Source organism: Arabidopsis thaliana, chromosome 3 (assembly GCF_000001735.4).
Source record: "Arabidopsis thaliana chromosome 3, partial sequence".
NCBI classification, from domain to species: domain Eukaryota; kingdom Viridiplantae; phylum Streptophyta; class Magnoliopsida; order Brassicales; family Brassicaceae; genus Arabidopsis; species Arabidopsis thaliana.
In genome coordinates, this window is record NC_003074.8 from 21,720,541 (window position 1) to 21,736,309 (window position 15,769).

General features: G+C 38.0%; 4 protein-coding genes across 9 annotated transcripts; 2 read left to right on the forward strand and 2 right to left on the reverse strand.

Moving 5' to 3' along the window:
• Positions 1–232: 232 nt before the first annotated feature.
• On the reverse strand, positions 233–3,250 carry CSY1 (citrate synthase 1). The gene is made up of 12 exons (NM_115736.2): positions 2,950–3,250; positions 2,647–2,827; positions 2,399–2,484; positions 2,220–2,324; positions 2,083–2,145; positions 1,899–2,008; positions 1,693–1,812; positions 1,459–1,608; positions 1,263–1,383; positions 1,065–1,162; positions 840–951; positions 233–585 (listed from the first exon to the last, which is right to left on the reverse strand). Exons 1-12 carry the CDS (start codon positions 3,184–3,186, stop codon positions 526–528), a joined length of 1,443 nt encoding a protein of 480 aa, NP_191433.1. The 5' UTR covers positions 3,187–3,250; the 3' UTR covers positions 233–525.
• A 515-nt stretch (positions 3,251–3,765) lies between these two features.
• Positions 3,766–7,597, reverse strand: CSY2 (citrate synthase 2). Its single transcript, NM_115737.3, has 12 exons — positions 6,673–7,597; positions 6,361–6,541; positions 6,130–6,215; positions 5,737–5,841; positions 5,583–5,645; positions 5,384–5,493; positions 5,106–5,225; positions 4,878–5,027; positions 4,666–4,786; positions 4,458–4,555; positions 4,239–4,362; positions 3,766–4,164 (listed from the first exon to the last, which is right to left on the reverse strand). The coding sequence occupies exons 1-12, from the start codon at positions 6,916–6,918 to the stop codon at positions 4,024–4,026; spliced, it is 1,545 nt and encodes a 514-aa protein (NP_191434.1). The 5' UTR covers positions 6,919–7,597; the 3' UTR covers positions 3,766–4,023.
• A 6-nt stretch (positions 7,598–7,603) lies between these two features.
• AT3G58760 (Integrin-linked protein kinase family) lies at positions 7,604–11,546 on the forward strand. Of its 6 annotated transcripts, none has more exons than NM_001339932.1 (13): positions 7,604–7,708; positions 7,909–8,566; positions 8,756–8,830; positions 8,921–9,016; positions 9,111–9,196; positions 9,276–9,396; positions 9,747–9,826; positions 9,971–10,033; positions 10,145–10,266; positions 10,453–10,538; positions 10,639–10,793; positions 10,885–10,996; positions 11,099–11,389. In NM_001339932.1, the coding sequence occupies exons 2-11, from the start codon at positions 8,027–8,029 to the stop codon at positions 10,666–10,668; spliced, it is 1,299 nt and encodes a 432-aa protein (NP_001325818.1). In that variant the 5' UTR covers positions 7,604–7,708; positions 7,909–8,026; the 3' UTR covers positions 10,669–10,793; positions 10,885–10,996; positions 11,099–11,389. The 6 variants fall into 6 exon arrangements, with proteins under 6 accessions (NP_001325818.1, NP_001325814.1, NP_001325816.1 ...); NM_001339933.1 differs by having other exon boundaries at positions 10,672–10,793; NM_001339934.1 differs by lacking the exon at positions 7,604–7,708 and having other exon boundaries at positions 7,958–8,566; positions 11,099–11,472.
• A 35-nt stretch (positions 11,547–11,581) lies between these two features.
• On the forward strand, positions 11,582–14,787 carry AT3G58770 (uncharacterized protein). The gene is made up of 3 exons (NM_115739.3): positions 11,582–12,011; positions 12,107–12,449; positions 12,703–14,787. Exons 1-3 carry the CDS (start codon positions 11,980–11,982, stop codon positions 14,641–14,643), a joined length of 2,316 nt encoding a protein of 771 aa, NP_191436.1. The 5' UTR covers positions 11,582–11,979; the 3' UTR covers positions 14,644–14,787.
• Positions 14,788–15,769: the final 982 nt, after the last annotated feature.

Sequence of the window (15,769 nt, forward strand, 5' to 3'; positions counted from 1 at the left end):
AATAACAGACAAACAAATGAAAAACAAATTCAATAGTATGTAGATTATTGAGTGTTTTAACTATAAGGAGAAAGAAAACAACACACATTGTTGAGAAGACCCTTTTGGTTTTCGTCATTATTGCTGCATATATGTTCAATTACCAATCTCATCTTGATTTGTTGTCTACTATCTTCTTACTGTTTCGGTTATATTTAATTTAGATTTGAACTGTTTTTATCACTTTATGATTATTGTTCAACATCATATTCTTAAAAACATGCTATAATACACAAATATTTTTATTTTATTTTGACAACTTATACATACATAGACACACACACATGTATTACTAACTCGAGGTCGGATGGGGTTTACCCAAACTATATTTTATATAAGCATATATATTCTTTATATATATTTGTATATTCGCTTGGCTTTCCGAGTCAAATTTCATATTAGTAGTATAGGAACGAGACTTGACCCAGCTAACGCCTTCTTGATGCATTCGAAATGGAAACTTGACCCAACTGATCCAAATCCGAATCACAGCTTGGTTCTTTCTCTCACTGTCTCGTAATGCCTTATCCCCGCTCCAGTATAGACCTGTGCCAAAAAAAACTTTTGATCTATTCAAAAACTGCATATATCCATTAAAAATTGTATTACTCATGAGCCAAAAAAAGAAGAAGGTTCAAGTCATTAATATATCCAAGAGTGTATGTATCTATGCATAATGTATAATCTCATGAGCAAAAAAGAAAACTTAATTACTCATTGATCTATCAAAAAGTGTCTTTATTAGCCATGAGCCAATGTTATCTAAACAAAGTCACTTATATATTAAAGGTGTATTTTACCTGTTGGGGTCTCATGATCTTTGTGTCAGGATCATCTAAAGACTCACGCCAGTGTGACAAGTATCCAGCGATACGTGATACTGCGGTGAATGATGATGGGATTCCCATTGCCCTGTGTTTTGGCCCATTTCAGTTACCAACAAAAAAGATTCAAATAAAGAAAGAACTCAATGGTTACAACAACTCATTAGTCAGAATTTGTTAGATAACTAATCAATGTCTTACCTATTGATTAATCCAGAGTAGAAATCAACATTTGGGTACAGCTTTCTCTTAACAAAATATTCATCAGAAAGTGCCGCCTTCTCTAGAGCATCTCCTACCTGAAAACATTATTTATACACCAAATATTTTCTTAAACCAAATTCATCATACATATGAAGGATTCAACAAGGAAACGTGAGCAACAAGAATACAGAGTACCTCAACCAGAGGATCCCTTCCAAGAATGGAGAACACTTCATCCGCCAGTTTCTTAACGACTTTTCCTCTGGGATCGTAGTTTTTGTAAATGCGGTGTCCAAAACCCGACAACCTCCTCTTCCTGGAATAAAAAGAGTTAACATTAATGGAATATTGACCATCACATTCTAGGTATACTCTCTAAGAATTGAGTTACTTATTCTTCACGCTTTCAATGAACTCTGGAATATTTTCAACAGTCCCAATCTCTGATAACATGTTAATCGTAGCCTCAACTGCACCACCATGAAGGGGACCATAAATGGCTCCAACACCTCCCGAAACAGCAGTATACACATCACCACCACTACATAAACAGAGGATTTATGTGCTGATTAAAAAGTATCTCATAGCAGACTCAAATGAATCTCTAACCAATGATAAGTAGTACCTAGAGGAAAGGTGCCTAGCAGCAGCAGTAGAGCAGTTCATTTCATGTTCAGCTTGCAGTATGAAGAGGATGTCCAGCACTCGAGCCAAACGAGGATTAGGCTTGTAAGACCTATCTCCCCTGTAATCAATGGAAGATGAGACTAAACAAGTGCACAGTTTTATGGCTACCATCTCCAAATCAAACAAAGAGGGACAATAACGTACATTGATTCCACCATATAGAGGAAATTCTCTGAATAAGAAAGGTTGCTCAAAGGTTGAACAGGAGGCTTGCCTGCCTTCCTCAAATAAGCAGCTGCTGCAATTGTTGGGGCCTGCAGACACGTTATATTATAATTCATAGTCCGGTTATACATTGAGGCACCAAATCACACAGACAGAACAATACCTGTCCAAGAACACGAACAATCTGTTTATCACGAACTTGTTTTGACTTGTAAACACCTAGGCCCTGCACCAAATGGGGATTTCCATGTCGGCGTGGAAATTTTCAGAAGAAAGCAGGATTATAAAAACGTAACTTACCATAAGAGACGGATTTGCATCAGGATAAAAGATGGAAAGTGCACTCATTGCAGTGACAAGAGCTCCTACTGGATGTACATCATTAGGCATGGACTGTATCATATCCTGTGAAAACATTCAGATAAATCATCTCACCTCGAAGATCTAGAGAAAGTTAGGAAAGAGTAGAAGAAACTCACCAATACTCCTTGTGGCACAGCTGAATTCTGAGAAATCGCAAACTCCCAATCAGCTAGCTGTCTTTGAGAAGGCAGATTCCCATAAACTGCATGCAAAAACAAAAAAAGCAGTAGTAAACTAGAGCACTAAGGGAGACAAAATTTTAAAGAAATACCCACACAAAAGCAAGACTATGAGCTATACAAGATGATCAAGATGATCATAATTAAGCAACAACAATGAGCTATACAAGATGATCAAGACTTACTTAGGAGATAAGTAACCTCTGTATAAGTACTTTTCTCAGCCAACTCCTCAACTGGGTATCCCCGATAACGTAGGATTCCCTCATCTCCATCGATGTAAGAAATCGAAGATCGAACAGGAGCCGTGTTTAAGTAACCAGGATCGTATAAGTTAAGCCCCTTGTCATCCTTCCCTGTCGTTATCTTCACACCAAACATGAAAATCCATTTATACACACTCACACAATATACAAAAAACAATCTATTCGTAGTACTAATGGCCACAATGAAGAAATAACTTCAGCATAAAAACTCATTATATATACCTTCTTGAGATCAACGGTTTTAACGGTACCATGCTCTGAGACTGGGACCTGATATTCATTCCCCGTACGCTCATCGACGATCTTCAAATTTCCTTTAAGCGATCCATGCGGTGCAGCGGTTATGTGAGCCGATGTGCACCATGGTTCGATCGCTGGCAACACCTGATTCGGCTCAGATACTGTCAAGTGCGCATTGAGAACGGCTAATCGAGCTCTAGCTCTCTCCGAAATCTCCATTTGTCACCTCAAAAAGATCACAATTCAAGAAAGGGAAGCGAATAAGAAACCAAGTGGCTGTTGTAGTTCAAAGTGATATATAGGCATGCATGGTTTTATAGTGGGGAAATTTGATAATTTCATTACGTAACACTTTTGTCTTAATACTTTTGTGGGTATGATTGGCGTGAATCTACAGTGTCTTCTTTGTCTTCAATCAGAGTTTTGTGGCTTTTAACCAATTTTAAGTATGTGTCTCTGCGACAGTTATGTATTGTTTTGGTTGCTTCTTACTTCTTTCTGTTAATCAGTGTCAGGTACTCCAGGGTTTGTTATTTAACGTCACTTTTCTTTTATATTTGTTCACACTTCTCACAATTGTTCTCATTTGAAATGGAAATATTATTGGCAATAATGCAAAATGATAGGAAACTTTCAGGCAAATTATAAATACCGTACAAAAAAATATGATATGATGTTCAATGAGTGGTTAGCTTATTGTTATCACTTGGAATCTGCATAACATATTCACCCTAAAAATAACATTCAGTTAATCCTAAATGATATGATTTGGTGGTTGACATTTTCCAAACCAATGTGTTAGACATGTCTTCAGAAATTAACATTAACAGGAATAAAAGCGCAATTTATCAAAAGTACATGTCGTTCCCTATAACAAGATTATTATTATTAAATCATAACATTTTAAAATAACAGACAAACAATAAGAATAGGGTTGTATTATTAAGTGTTTAAGAATAAGAGAAAGAAAACAACACATGTTGTTGAGAAGACTCTCTTGTTTTCCCAGAGGTATCCCAATGTTTTCTTCTTTATTGGTGAGTATTAGGATTGAGACTAAAGGGCAGATGATCCAGCTAAACGCCTTCTTGATGCATTCGAAATGGAAACTTGACCAAACTTATCCTTATCCGAATCACTTGATAACGTTCGTTCTCTCACTGGCTCGTAATGCCTCATCCACACTCCAGTATAGGCCTATATGCAGCCACACAATTCAGTTAGCTCAAACTATAAACCTTTTGATCTATCAAACAAGTTATGTATTTTACCTGTTGGGGTCTCATGATCCTAGTGTCAGGATCATCTAACGACTCACGCCAGTGTGACAAGTATCCAGCCATACGCGGGACTGCGAACAGGACTGTGAAGAATTCTGGTGGGAATCCCATTGCCCTGTGTTTTTCCCCCATTTCAATTACCAACACAAGGTTCAGGTAAAGAACTTAATGGTTACAGGGTCTATGTCAGATGAATCAGCAATGTCTTACCTATAGATTAATCCAGAGTAGAAATCAACATTTGGGTACAGCTTTCTCTTAACAAAATATTCATCAGACAGTGCCGCCTTCTCTAGAGCAACTGCTACCTGAAAACATCATCCGTCAAAACAAAATTTAACCCACAGTCATGTTATATAAGAATTTTTTTGACAACCAAATACTAGGAGAGATACGTGAGCACAAGGATCTACAGTACCTCGATGAGAGGATCCCTACCAACAATGGAGAACACTTCATCTGCCAGTTTTTTTATAACTTTTGCTCGGGGGTCATAGTTTTTGTAAACACGATGTCCAAAACCTGACATCTTCCTCTTTCTGAGAACATAGAAAAGGGATATAACATTACCGGCATGACTCACCACAATTCAGAGTACTTGGTGCTTGTAGTTATTAAGCATTGAGTTACCTGTTCTTCACGCCTTCAATGAAATCTGGAATATTTTCAGCAGTCCCAATCTCTGCTAACATCTTAAGCACGGCCTCGTTCGCGCCACCATGAAGTGGACCATAAAGCGCCCCAACAGCTCCAGCACATGCGGTGTACACATCAACACCACTGCAGAAACACAATACTGATTTAAACACTCAAAGAAGTCTAAATGAATATCTCTAATCAGTGATAACTGATAAGTACCTAGAGGCAAGATGCCGAGCAGCAGCAGTAGAGCAGTTCATTTCATGTTCAGCATGCAGTATGAAGAGGATGTCCAGCACTCGAGCCAAACGAGGATTAGGCTTGTAAGACCTATTGCCCCTGTAATCAATTGAAGATTAAAGAATGTATCCTGTGTTACAGACACGTTTGAAGCTTGAAACAGATTTAAACTGACTAAAGAAACACAGTTTTTCTGACTACCCTTTTAAAATGCAAGTGTTAAATCAAATAAAGACAGAAGAAAGAGGGGAAAGTACATTGAATCCAGCATATAGAGGAAATTCTCTGAATAAGAAAGGTTGGCCGAAGGAAGAACAGGAGGCCTGCCTGCCGTCCTCAAATAAGCAGCTGCTGCAATTGTTGGTGCCTGCAAACACGTTGTAAACCCTTTTTCTAGTCCCGCAACTTATACACAGATACGTTAAGGAAACAAATCATCAACAGATAGAACAATACCTTTCCGAGAATGCGAACAATCTGTTTATCACGAACTTGTTTTGACTTGTAAATGTCTTGGCCCTGCACCCAATGAAAGAAAATCGAGTTGGCATAGCCATTTTCAGAAAAAGGCATCTTGACAGTACGAAAAGAACAGGATTTCAAAACTTACACTAAGAGCAGGATTTGCATCAGGGTGAAAGATAGAAAGTGCACTCATGGCACTCACAAGAACTCCCATTGGGTGTGCATCATGAGGCATGGACTGTATGATATCCTGCAAAAACATTCAGAAATCGTCTCAGATCAAAAATCCATAGAAAATTCTTTTACTAAGCATATACACATAACTATATTCACAACGGCGAGTAAGACATAAGGTACTAATACTAGAAAGAGATCCAGTATCCTTAATAGACATGGTTTACAAGCAAGACAAACAACTTGTACACTTGACAAGAAATCATTTTCAAAATCCCTCTTTGGTTTGGATTTGCATTCTGATACAAAGTTTGGAATTTGCACTAGTATGAAAATCCAAATAACGAAAGAGTAGAAATTTCACCAATACTCCTTGTGGCACAGCTGAATGCTGAGAAACAGTGAACTCCCAATCAGCTAGCTGACTTTGAGAAGGCAGATTTCCATACACTGGAGACAAAAAAAGGGGAATTTTAACACGACACTAAGAGAGACACAATTTTCAAGACATTTTCTTTTCCACAAGTAGACGCCACAAAAGTAAAATAAGCAACAACAACAACAAGAATAAGCAACGAGATTGATAAAGACTTACTGAGGAGATAAGCAACCTCAATAAAAGTACTGCTCTCAGCCAACTCTTCAATTGGGTATCCCCGATAACGTAAGATTCCTTCATCTCCGTCGATGTAACAAATCGAAGATCGAACCGGAGCCGTGTTCAAGTAACCAGGATCGTACAACTTCAGCCCCTTATCATCCTTCCCCGTCGTTATCTGCACACCAAACATGCAAATCCATCAAATTCCTTATCATATTCAGGGAAAATTAGGTGAGACGAATCAAAATTCAGATAAAACTAACTCGATTCCACAATTCTGTTCAGGATTACAAATCCGTTACATACCTTCTTGAGATCAACGGCTTTAACGGTACCATGCTCTGAGACAGGGACCTGATATTTCTTCCCCGTACGCTCATCGACGATCGTCAAGTTTCCTTTGAGTGATCCATGAGGTGCAGCGGTAATGTGAGCCGATGTACACCATGGCGCGATCGCCGGCAACACCTGTTCCAATCCGACGGTATCAGACACCGCCAAATGCGCGGTGAGAACGGCTAATCTAGCTTTCACTCTCTGCGAAATCTCCATTTCTTCCTCTCAAAAAATTTTAAAAAAAATATCTGAATTCAATTTCAAAGGAAGGAAGCGAAGAAGAAGAAGAAGAAACAATCTTGCGGTAAGTGACTTGGCTTTTGTATCCTGCATTTGCTAATTTTGGTAGTAGCTGATATTTTTATTCTCTGCGGGTAAGTGTATTGAAAATCGGATCCATTGTTTATCCAAAGCTCGACGGTGATAAGATTATTCAGCTTAGATCAACGGATAGAATTGTTCGTCAAAAACTAATATGGAAAGTCTAAAGAGGCTTATCTGTCAAGTTTATCAAAGGATTAAGACTTTCGTTTCTGAAATCCACCCGGGCAAGGGCAGTGAAGACTACGCGCTCAATGAGAATGACAGGTGGAAGAACACGAGCGAGTGTCTTTCAGACGCTATGTAGATCGAGTAGAAGTCGATTGGCGTCCTCGGATTGCTAAATAACTATCTGGTTTTCGATAATGGGCCAACTCATTGGTCTCACATTGAGAAATTTAATTTCCCTAAGTGTATTGATCGGCCCATTAGCTCTTTACGCCTGGGCTGATGACAATAGTAATAAGAACAAGGGAAATGGTCCAATATCTTTGCAGTTAAAATTTATGAACATATGGAAATTTTATATTTGTAGCACAAAGATTCACCAGTAAGAGGCTGGTAATACACTGCATTGGGTCACAACGGGCCGGTCCATTAAACCCAATTAACTCTTATGTATGAGAAGGAACTTAAAACCCCATTCAGTTTTTGATGGACTTGTGAACGCTGCTACTAAACCAAGGTCACTTCTCAGTTCTCACAACACATATGTTATGTTTGCAAATTAAATGCAGTTTTATAATTTTTAGTATTTAACTGACTATCCCAAATTATTTTCAAAATATCTTTGAAATTTAAAAAGTGATTCAATTATGAAACCTCCACTCACACTTTTGTACCATCCTTTGCTTTTGCACTAATCAAATTTATTTGTTTGTTCAGTTAAATTGTTCAAAAAAGGAGAAAGTTATGTCCAACAAAAAAGAGAGAAAAAAATGCAATTAGCCTTTTAATAAAAAAAGGAGTAGTAATTACAAAAAAAAATGAAGTACTGTAGATTATGATGAGTAGGGAGGAGGAAAACGAGTATGATACTTCACCCGCATTAAGAGGCAAACCCTTAAAGCCTGCTGATTGGTTGGGACTTTTTTTTCTACTTTTCTTTTTCTTTTCTGTTGCTGCCGTTACAGTTCCATTTACAGCTCATATTGCTTGCGGCAGAAAATTCTCACCAAGTCCTCTGTTGAACATGACGATTAAGCCTAAATCGCCGGCGAGATTCAAGCTAGGTAGGCAGTCTTCGCTTGCGCCGGAATCAAGAACCCCGATTGATACGTTAACGGAAGATGAGGACGACGACTTGGCTGCGGCGGCTACAGCTGGGATCGGGGATCCGACGATTCGTTTAATGTATTTAGCCAACGAAGGTGATATCGATGGCATCAATAAGATGCTTGATTCGGGTACTAATGTTGATTACCGTGACATCGATGCCCGTACTGCTCTTCACGTCGCCGCTTGTCAAGGACGAACCGATGTCGTTGAGCTGCTGCTTAGCCGTGGTGCTAAGGTTGATACGAAGGACCGATGGGGTAGTACGGTATGAATTCGAACTTTCTCTGGGCTGAATTTTGTTTGCTTTGCCTGACTTGACTTCTCGTAGACTCTTTAGTTCGTTTTGTGTTCGACGAATTGCCGCACAAATCATATGTTTTACTGGAGCACTTAGATTTAGCAAACTCGGTTGCAATAACAGTGATGGTTAACAATTTGTGATTGATCTTACCAGCCTCTTGCAGATGCAGTGTATTACAAAAATCATGATGTGATTAAACTTTTGGAGAAACATGGTGCTAAGCCTACGGTATGTGTTTATCCCTCATAGTTGCATTGATGGATGTTTTAGTTTCTGAATGTTTGGATTGATTTCTTTAATAATCGTTTCTGATTTTAGATTGCTCCTATGCATGTCCTAACTGATAAAGAAGTTCCAGAGTACGAGATTCATCCTACAGAGCTTGATTTTTCCAACTCTGTCAAAATTTCAAAGGTAAGTAGTTCCCTTGCCCAAATTTATTTGTTGCTGTTTTCACTTGCTTTTATTTGCTGTTCACAGTTGTAATTACTGTCTGTCTGCTTTACAGGGTACCTTTAACAAGGCTTCATGGCGTGGAATTGACGTGGCTGTTAAAACCTTTGGAGAGGAAATGTTCACTGATGAAGACAAAGTGTGAGTCTACATCCATTGATTTCTTTGTATTATTGTATTAATCATGCTCTAAAGGTTTTCATATCCTTCTGGTATCCAGGAATGCATTTAGGGACGAACTTGCACTGCTTCAAAAGATACGCCATCCGAATGTTGTTCAGTTTCTAGGGGCAGTTACTCAGAGTACCCCCATGATGATTGTCACCGAGTATTTACCAAAGGTCCTAATCTTTCTCAATCTGAATAACCACATTCAGAGGATGTATGACCTCTCCAGGTTTACAAATTATCATCTTAGATTCAAGATCCATCATGAACACTAGCAGTTGGAATCCTATAAACATTCTGGTAATACTTGGTTGAGTAGATCTTAAGAAGCTTACAAAATAAACTGACAACGTTTTGAGCTAGTCCTTTGTTTACCTCGACAGTTAGTTAGATATGACATGAAGAATGGCTTTGATATTTAATTGTTGTTTAAGATGTTTAGATCTTAACCTCTGCAAACTGCTGTGTTTCATATTTCACTGCATAAAATCTATGCTTCTAATTATTAAGTGTTTATTTCTAGGGAGATCTTCGACAATATCTAGACAGGAAAGGACCTCTAATGCCAGCACACGCAGTGAAGTTCGCCCTTGAAATTGCTAGGTTAAGTGGCTATTTCCTGTACTTTTATATTTTCCTCATAGTCATGCAGGTTCATATTATTGCATTACCGGTGGCAATGATACATGAATTCTGATCGTATGGCTTCTGATTATCTCTATGGTATCCTTTCATATATATATGCAGGGGAATGAATTATTTGCACGAACATAAACCTGAAGCAATAATCCATTGCGACCTAGAACCTCCGTATGTATTCCTCTTGACTGTATCCGTATAATTTATTTCATTACACAATTTTTCTATTGTACTATGTTTCATATATCCAAAAGGTTCTCATTTGTTCGAGTAAGAGAACAGAAACATACTGCGGGATGATTCGGGACATCTGAAAGTTGCAGACTTTGGAGTCAGCAAGCTGCTGGTAGTTAAGAAGACAGTTAAAAAAGACAGACCTGTTGTTACATGCTTGGACAGTTCATGTAAGTTTCTTTAATCTGACGATCTTAAAAATTCCTCTGTGAAGTTGTGTATGTTCTTGTCTTGAGCTAGCTTAGAGCTGTTAGCTTTAATGTTTTATTGTCTAAAGCTAAACTACAACCAATCTAATGGTTATTTTGGAAGGGTCTATGCTGATGTTACTCTCTTTTTTCGTTCTGGCTAAGCAGGGCGATATATGGCTCCAGAGGTTTATAGGAATGAAGAGTATGATACAAAAGTAGATGTATTCTCTTTCGCTTTAATCTTACAAGAGGTAAAGTAATCGAGAGAGCTATTAAGTTTTTCTATTCATAGAGTAAAAATCCTCCGGCTTAAACAATTTATAAACAGAATGTTGTTTTGTGGGTTAACAGAATGTTGTTTTGTGGGTTAACAAAACCTAACAGATGATAGAAGGTTGTGAACCATTTCATGAGATAGAAGACCGCGAAGTTCCTAAAGCATATATTGAAGATGAACGTCCACCATTCAATGCTCCAACAAAATCATATCCTTTCGGGTTACAAGAGTAAGTTTGTCGAAAAAGTGTCCTGTTTTTGAAACCAACATTCGTTCATGGCTCCTCTCTGAAAGTCTTAAAATCTCTATCTATTTGCCAGGCTAATCCAGGATTGTTGGGACAAAGAAGCATCAAAAAGACCAACATTTAGAGTAATCATCTCTACTTTGGAGTTGATAAGTGATCGAATTGCACGCAAAAGGAGCTGGAAGGTTGTTATTCATTCGCTATCTCTCCCTTACATACACACACACACGCGCGCTCTCTTTAGTATTTTAAGTATCTGAGACTGTTTGATGGTAATTACTACACAGGTGATGCTAGGAAGATGCCTTCCAAGATTCAGATTGTTTACAAAGCGAGATTATGTGAATCCCGGTGGTAGTAACCGCTCATCAGGCTCATTCAACAGATGAGTGACTGCAAAGAGCTTTGGGTTTGTTTTTCTTTAATTGCCTTAAAAGGATGAAAAAATGTCAAATACTTTTTAGGTCTTTTGTATTTATATATGACATCATGACTGTTTTTCTTAACCAGAATGAACACGGTGGTGTGTATTATTTTTTACGCAGTGGCGAAGTAAAATAATGAGATCTCTGAGCTAATTCTCGAGTTATTTAGTGTAATTAGTATCTGAATAAGTTGAAGACGTTAAATTACTATATTTAAATCCTTTTTTTTTGTTGCGTGAAAAAAAGAATAGGAAGACCTCGAGCCAATAAAAAGGGTATACAGTAGGGCGATAAAAAGTGTAAAAGAGTGTCTTGTAGAAAATAAGATGAGGTCAAATCGAGTCGTCCTTTTTTTGGTATCAGTAGAGTACTTTCAGTCTTACGTCAAATCGAATCAGTAGATTTTGACTTTTTGAGTAATGTAGATACTAGTACTAAGCTCTGACCATTTAAATTATTTACAGATAGACTAGAACGTCGTAGTTGTTGGGGTTAGTTGAAGAAGGCAAGCGCGTGTGGCCTAATGGTTAAGAAATTAAGCCCCCTCTCCTCTTTCGCTTTCAGTTCCATCAAAAAGCTGTAAAATAATAAATACGGAAGTAAAAGCGCAATAAGATAGAGAGATTCTCCGAGCGGGAAAACTCTTGAAACCTCTTTTTCTCATCTCTCTATCTACACTTTATCTTTCATCTCCTTCATCGTTCTCTTCTCAAGATATCGATTCCTTCAACTTTGTCTGATCCATGGAGGTTGATTACGGTGGATTTTCTATCAGGTGATTTGGTCACATTTCTTTATAATATCTTTGATTTTTGTTTATAATGTGCTGCATTGGCGAGTTTTGAATTTTTTGATTTGGCGAAATCGCAGAGAGTACACGGAGAAGGTAAGGAGTGATAATGAACGAAAATGCTGGCCGTTCGCCGGAGATCTTATTCAGTCTTTTCTTCCTCCCATTACTGTCTCCAAGTTCCGGTGGTGGTCGCATGAGCTTGCTTCTCTGCTTACGAAATCTCCGGTCTCTGTTGATGATTCTGATCCGTCCTTTCGTCGGAAGGCCAAAGCAAAGACTAGACAGTGTAAAAAGCGCTCCATCGTCGAAATTTGTGCGACGGCGCCGAAGATCCAGTTAGCAGAAGATTATGTGGTGCACAAGAAGAAGATCAAAACCACGAAATCCAAAGATTCCGGTGATCGGGAATTCACTAACAAGGTTCTTATACAAATAACTTTTAAATCTATGAAACTTATTATAGATGATGTCAAATCTCTGGAGACGTTTGTGTAGGATTAAACTCGATAGTCAATACTTAAGGAGAGCAAATTATAAAATCTTCTTATGTTGCAATTTTCTAAATCAATTGGTGCTTCTCTATGTTCCATTGGCTTTGCATTAGTTCATTAGTATGTTATGTGAAGCATCCGTGTATACTAACACTAGTGAATCGGTGTCATTGTATCTTCAGGTTAACCAATGCAAAGAACAAAAAGTGGATGATATTGGAAAATGCAGTCTTGGAATTAAAGAAAGCTCTGGTGTTATGTCTCTTAGTAGCAAGAAGGCTGGATTAGTCAGTAAAGATCATGATTCTGAGTTTCAGATTCCTGCAATTTTCAAGGCAAAACGGAAAGTATGCTTTGCGAGGAGTCCTGATAAGTCAAAAACTCATGTGAGGTTCTCTGATCAAAGTGGGAATCTTTCTCAGCTGGAGAAAAGTACCGTCTCTTTACAACTCTGCTGTTTGGAAATGAATAGGTTGAGTCTCTCTGAAAATCTTTCTCAGAGGAAGAATCAGTCATCTGTAAATGACAAGCAACTGAAGGTTATGTCGACTGATCAGACTAGTACAGTTATGCATTTGGAAACAAGGCAACAATACAAGTTTCAGCCTGCGGTTTCAAAATCTCACTTGTCTTGTTTCCTTGGACCACATCTTAGTTCACAGGAAAGAGTAACGGATGCATTGGATTTGGAGAGAAAGGAATATGTGGCTCAAGCTATTCAATCGTTTATCTCTACTTCGAGTGAGACTCCGTACAGAGCTTGTCCTTCTTTTTCTCAACCTGTGTCAGCTGATATGCACCGCGGGACATTGCTGTACCAATCACCTTTTGATCCACTTCCTACCGAATGGATGCAAAAATCAGTTTTAAATAGACAAAGGCATGTGGGAGAGGCGATCTTAGGGTTCCCTCTAGATCTACAGGGTGACCTAGTTGATGCGAATGGAGAGACTTGTAGAAGTTTTGATCGGTCAGGTTTATGTACTAGTTTCTCTAAATCTGCATCTACAGGTAATGATCTTTTACTTGGAAATTTAGTGGAATTTTCCAGTGAAAAGAAGCATTTAATTGAGGCAGCACTTGCCAAAGACAATGCACCGCTTAATGAGAAACGCCACAAGTACTTTCCTGCTAGGTTAGGCCTTGATGAGACCTTCACAGAGAAAGCATATTTAACAAACACTAATGATGGAGAGTGCGGCTACACACCGGTTTCTGAAGTCAATCCGAGGAGCCACGCAATCAATATGTCAAAGCGTAATGGTGTCAAACAGAACCTAAATAGCGGAAAGGTGATTTTAAAGCGTGATGATTTGTGTTTACAAAACACTCAAGCAACAATGCGGCTGATGGGTAAGGATGTTTCTGTCAGCACAAGTTACTCAGGTATGATTAGAACGGGTGAGAGGATCATAGGACCGGATGCTTCTATAGATTATTCCTCTCTGGGGACCTATACTCATCAAAGCTGGGTATGTCAAAGGACAACTCTTGAAGTTTCAGAGAATCATTCAACCACAATATTGGATAAGAATTGGAACAAAGCTCTGCTACGTGATACTTCAAAAGATCCCTTTCCTTTGTTTTGTGAACCACTTGTCAGCTTGGCTTCTCAATCCAGAGCATATGCTGTTCCTGATTCAGAATTTCCTTCCACAATCCTGAATCCATGTTGCTCGCTCGCGTCTTTTCCTTTGTCTGAGAAGAATCTCAACTTCCATGGGTCTGGTTTAGGGCCACCAAACAGTTTCACACTCAGCCAGCAACAACTACCTTTTCCATATGATTATAACAATGTTGATATTGGTCTCCTACCTGATGCTAGAAAACGATCTTTCGGATTGCCTTTATCGAGTACAAATTCTGCTAGACGGTCACAGACTCCTTGGGCTCAAAGTTCATCTGAGAACTCTTGTTCTGAATTGTCTTTCGTCAACCCCAGCGAGCAACTAACGTCCTTCTATGGGTCAAGGTTATCTTCGTCCATAAACGTTGGAACTACAAATAAGCGGGTAGCACCCGTAGAGGAGTATCCAATGAAGAACCATAAAGTCCCCAAGTTGCTGCCAATGCAAGGTGGCTTAAATTATGTTAAAGAATTTCTTTGCAGGCCAGCAAATTAGGAAATCACTAATCTAGGAGTCTAAGGGTATATAGCCTTGTATTGTTTGAACCATCCCTTGTGTGTTTTATGAATTATTTGGTGTTAGTGCCTTACTCGGAATGAATTGTTGTACATGATTGCCTTGTTTAAGTCGTACAACACCAAAAGCTTCTAGATCCGTATAAGCATGCGAGTCCCCTCTAGAAATTCTGCGTTTGTTCTGTATACTACTATGATTCTATCTGGAATATCTGGATCATCTAGCTAGCAATTAAAGAACATAAATCGGCATCAAGATAAATTTGTTCTTAGTGTCATGTATCAATTTGGAATCCATAAACATTCTTATATGCACGTTATTCAAGATCACCAGGAAGAATCTTGAGTGAGATAGTAAAATAAAGAATATACTCCAACAGACCCAAAACAAAAAAGGATCAAACTGATGCAAAGAAGATCTGATTCTCATTTGGTCTTTTGTTTTTGGGTTTTATCCTCATTTGGTCTTTCTTCACAAATCCTTACTTATGTGTCTCATTTTTTTCATTTCTGTGTTTTTATCTAAAACACTTTTAAAGAAGTTTTTGAAAGAAGTACTTATATGTGACTTTTTTATTAAAAAAAATAAGGTTTCTCAATTTTTCCCTATCAAAAGAATTGGAATCTCTAGATTTTAGATAAAACTTATTATGCATATATAAAAAAAAATTAAAAAAACAACGCATTTAGACTTTGCAGTAGTCGAGATGCATACAAAATTAACCAGAAGTTGTATTCAGCAGTGGTCAATTTTTTTATAAAAAAAGAAATTGCCAATGATTAAACTGAGAGCTTGTTACCCGTTAGAGTACTTCTAAATGGCTTTAAACTTGCATCTAACAGAAATTAAACTAGAGATATTATTAGCTGGTGAAAATAACCATAATTTTTTCCCGCAAAGATGAAACAAAACATAAGTCCTTCCAAATGTTTGAAATGACTTGGCACAATTTAAGATAAGTTTTGACTTTTGACTAAATGATTAATAGTAAATGCAATTACTAATTACAACGAAAGACAGGGAGGTATGGAACAAAGAGAGTTTCCATTTGTAAACGAATAGTTAATGTGAACTGTGACAAGGGTTGTGGATGATTATGACTATT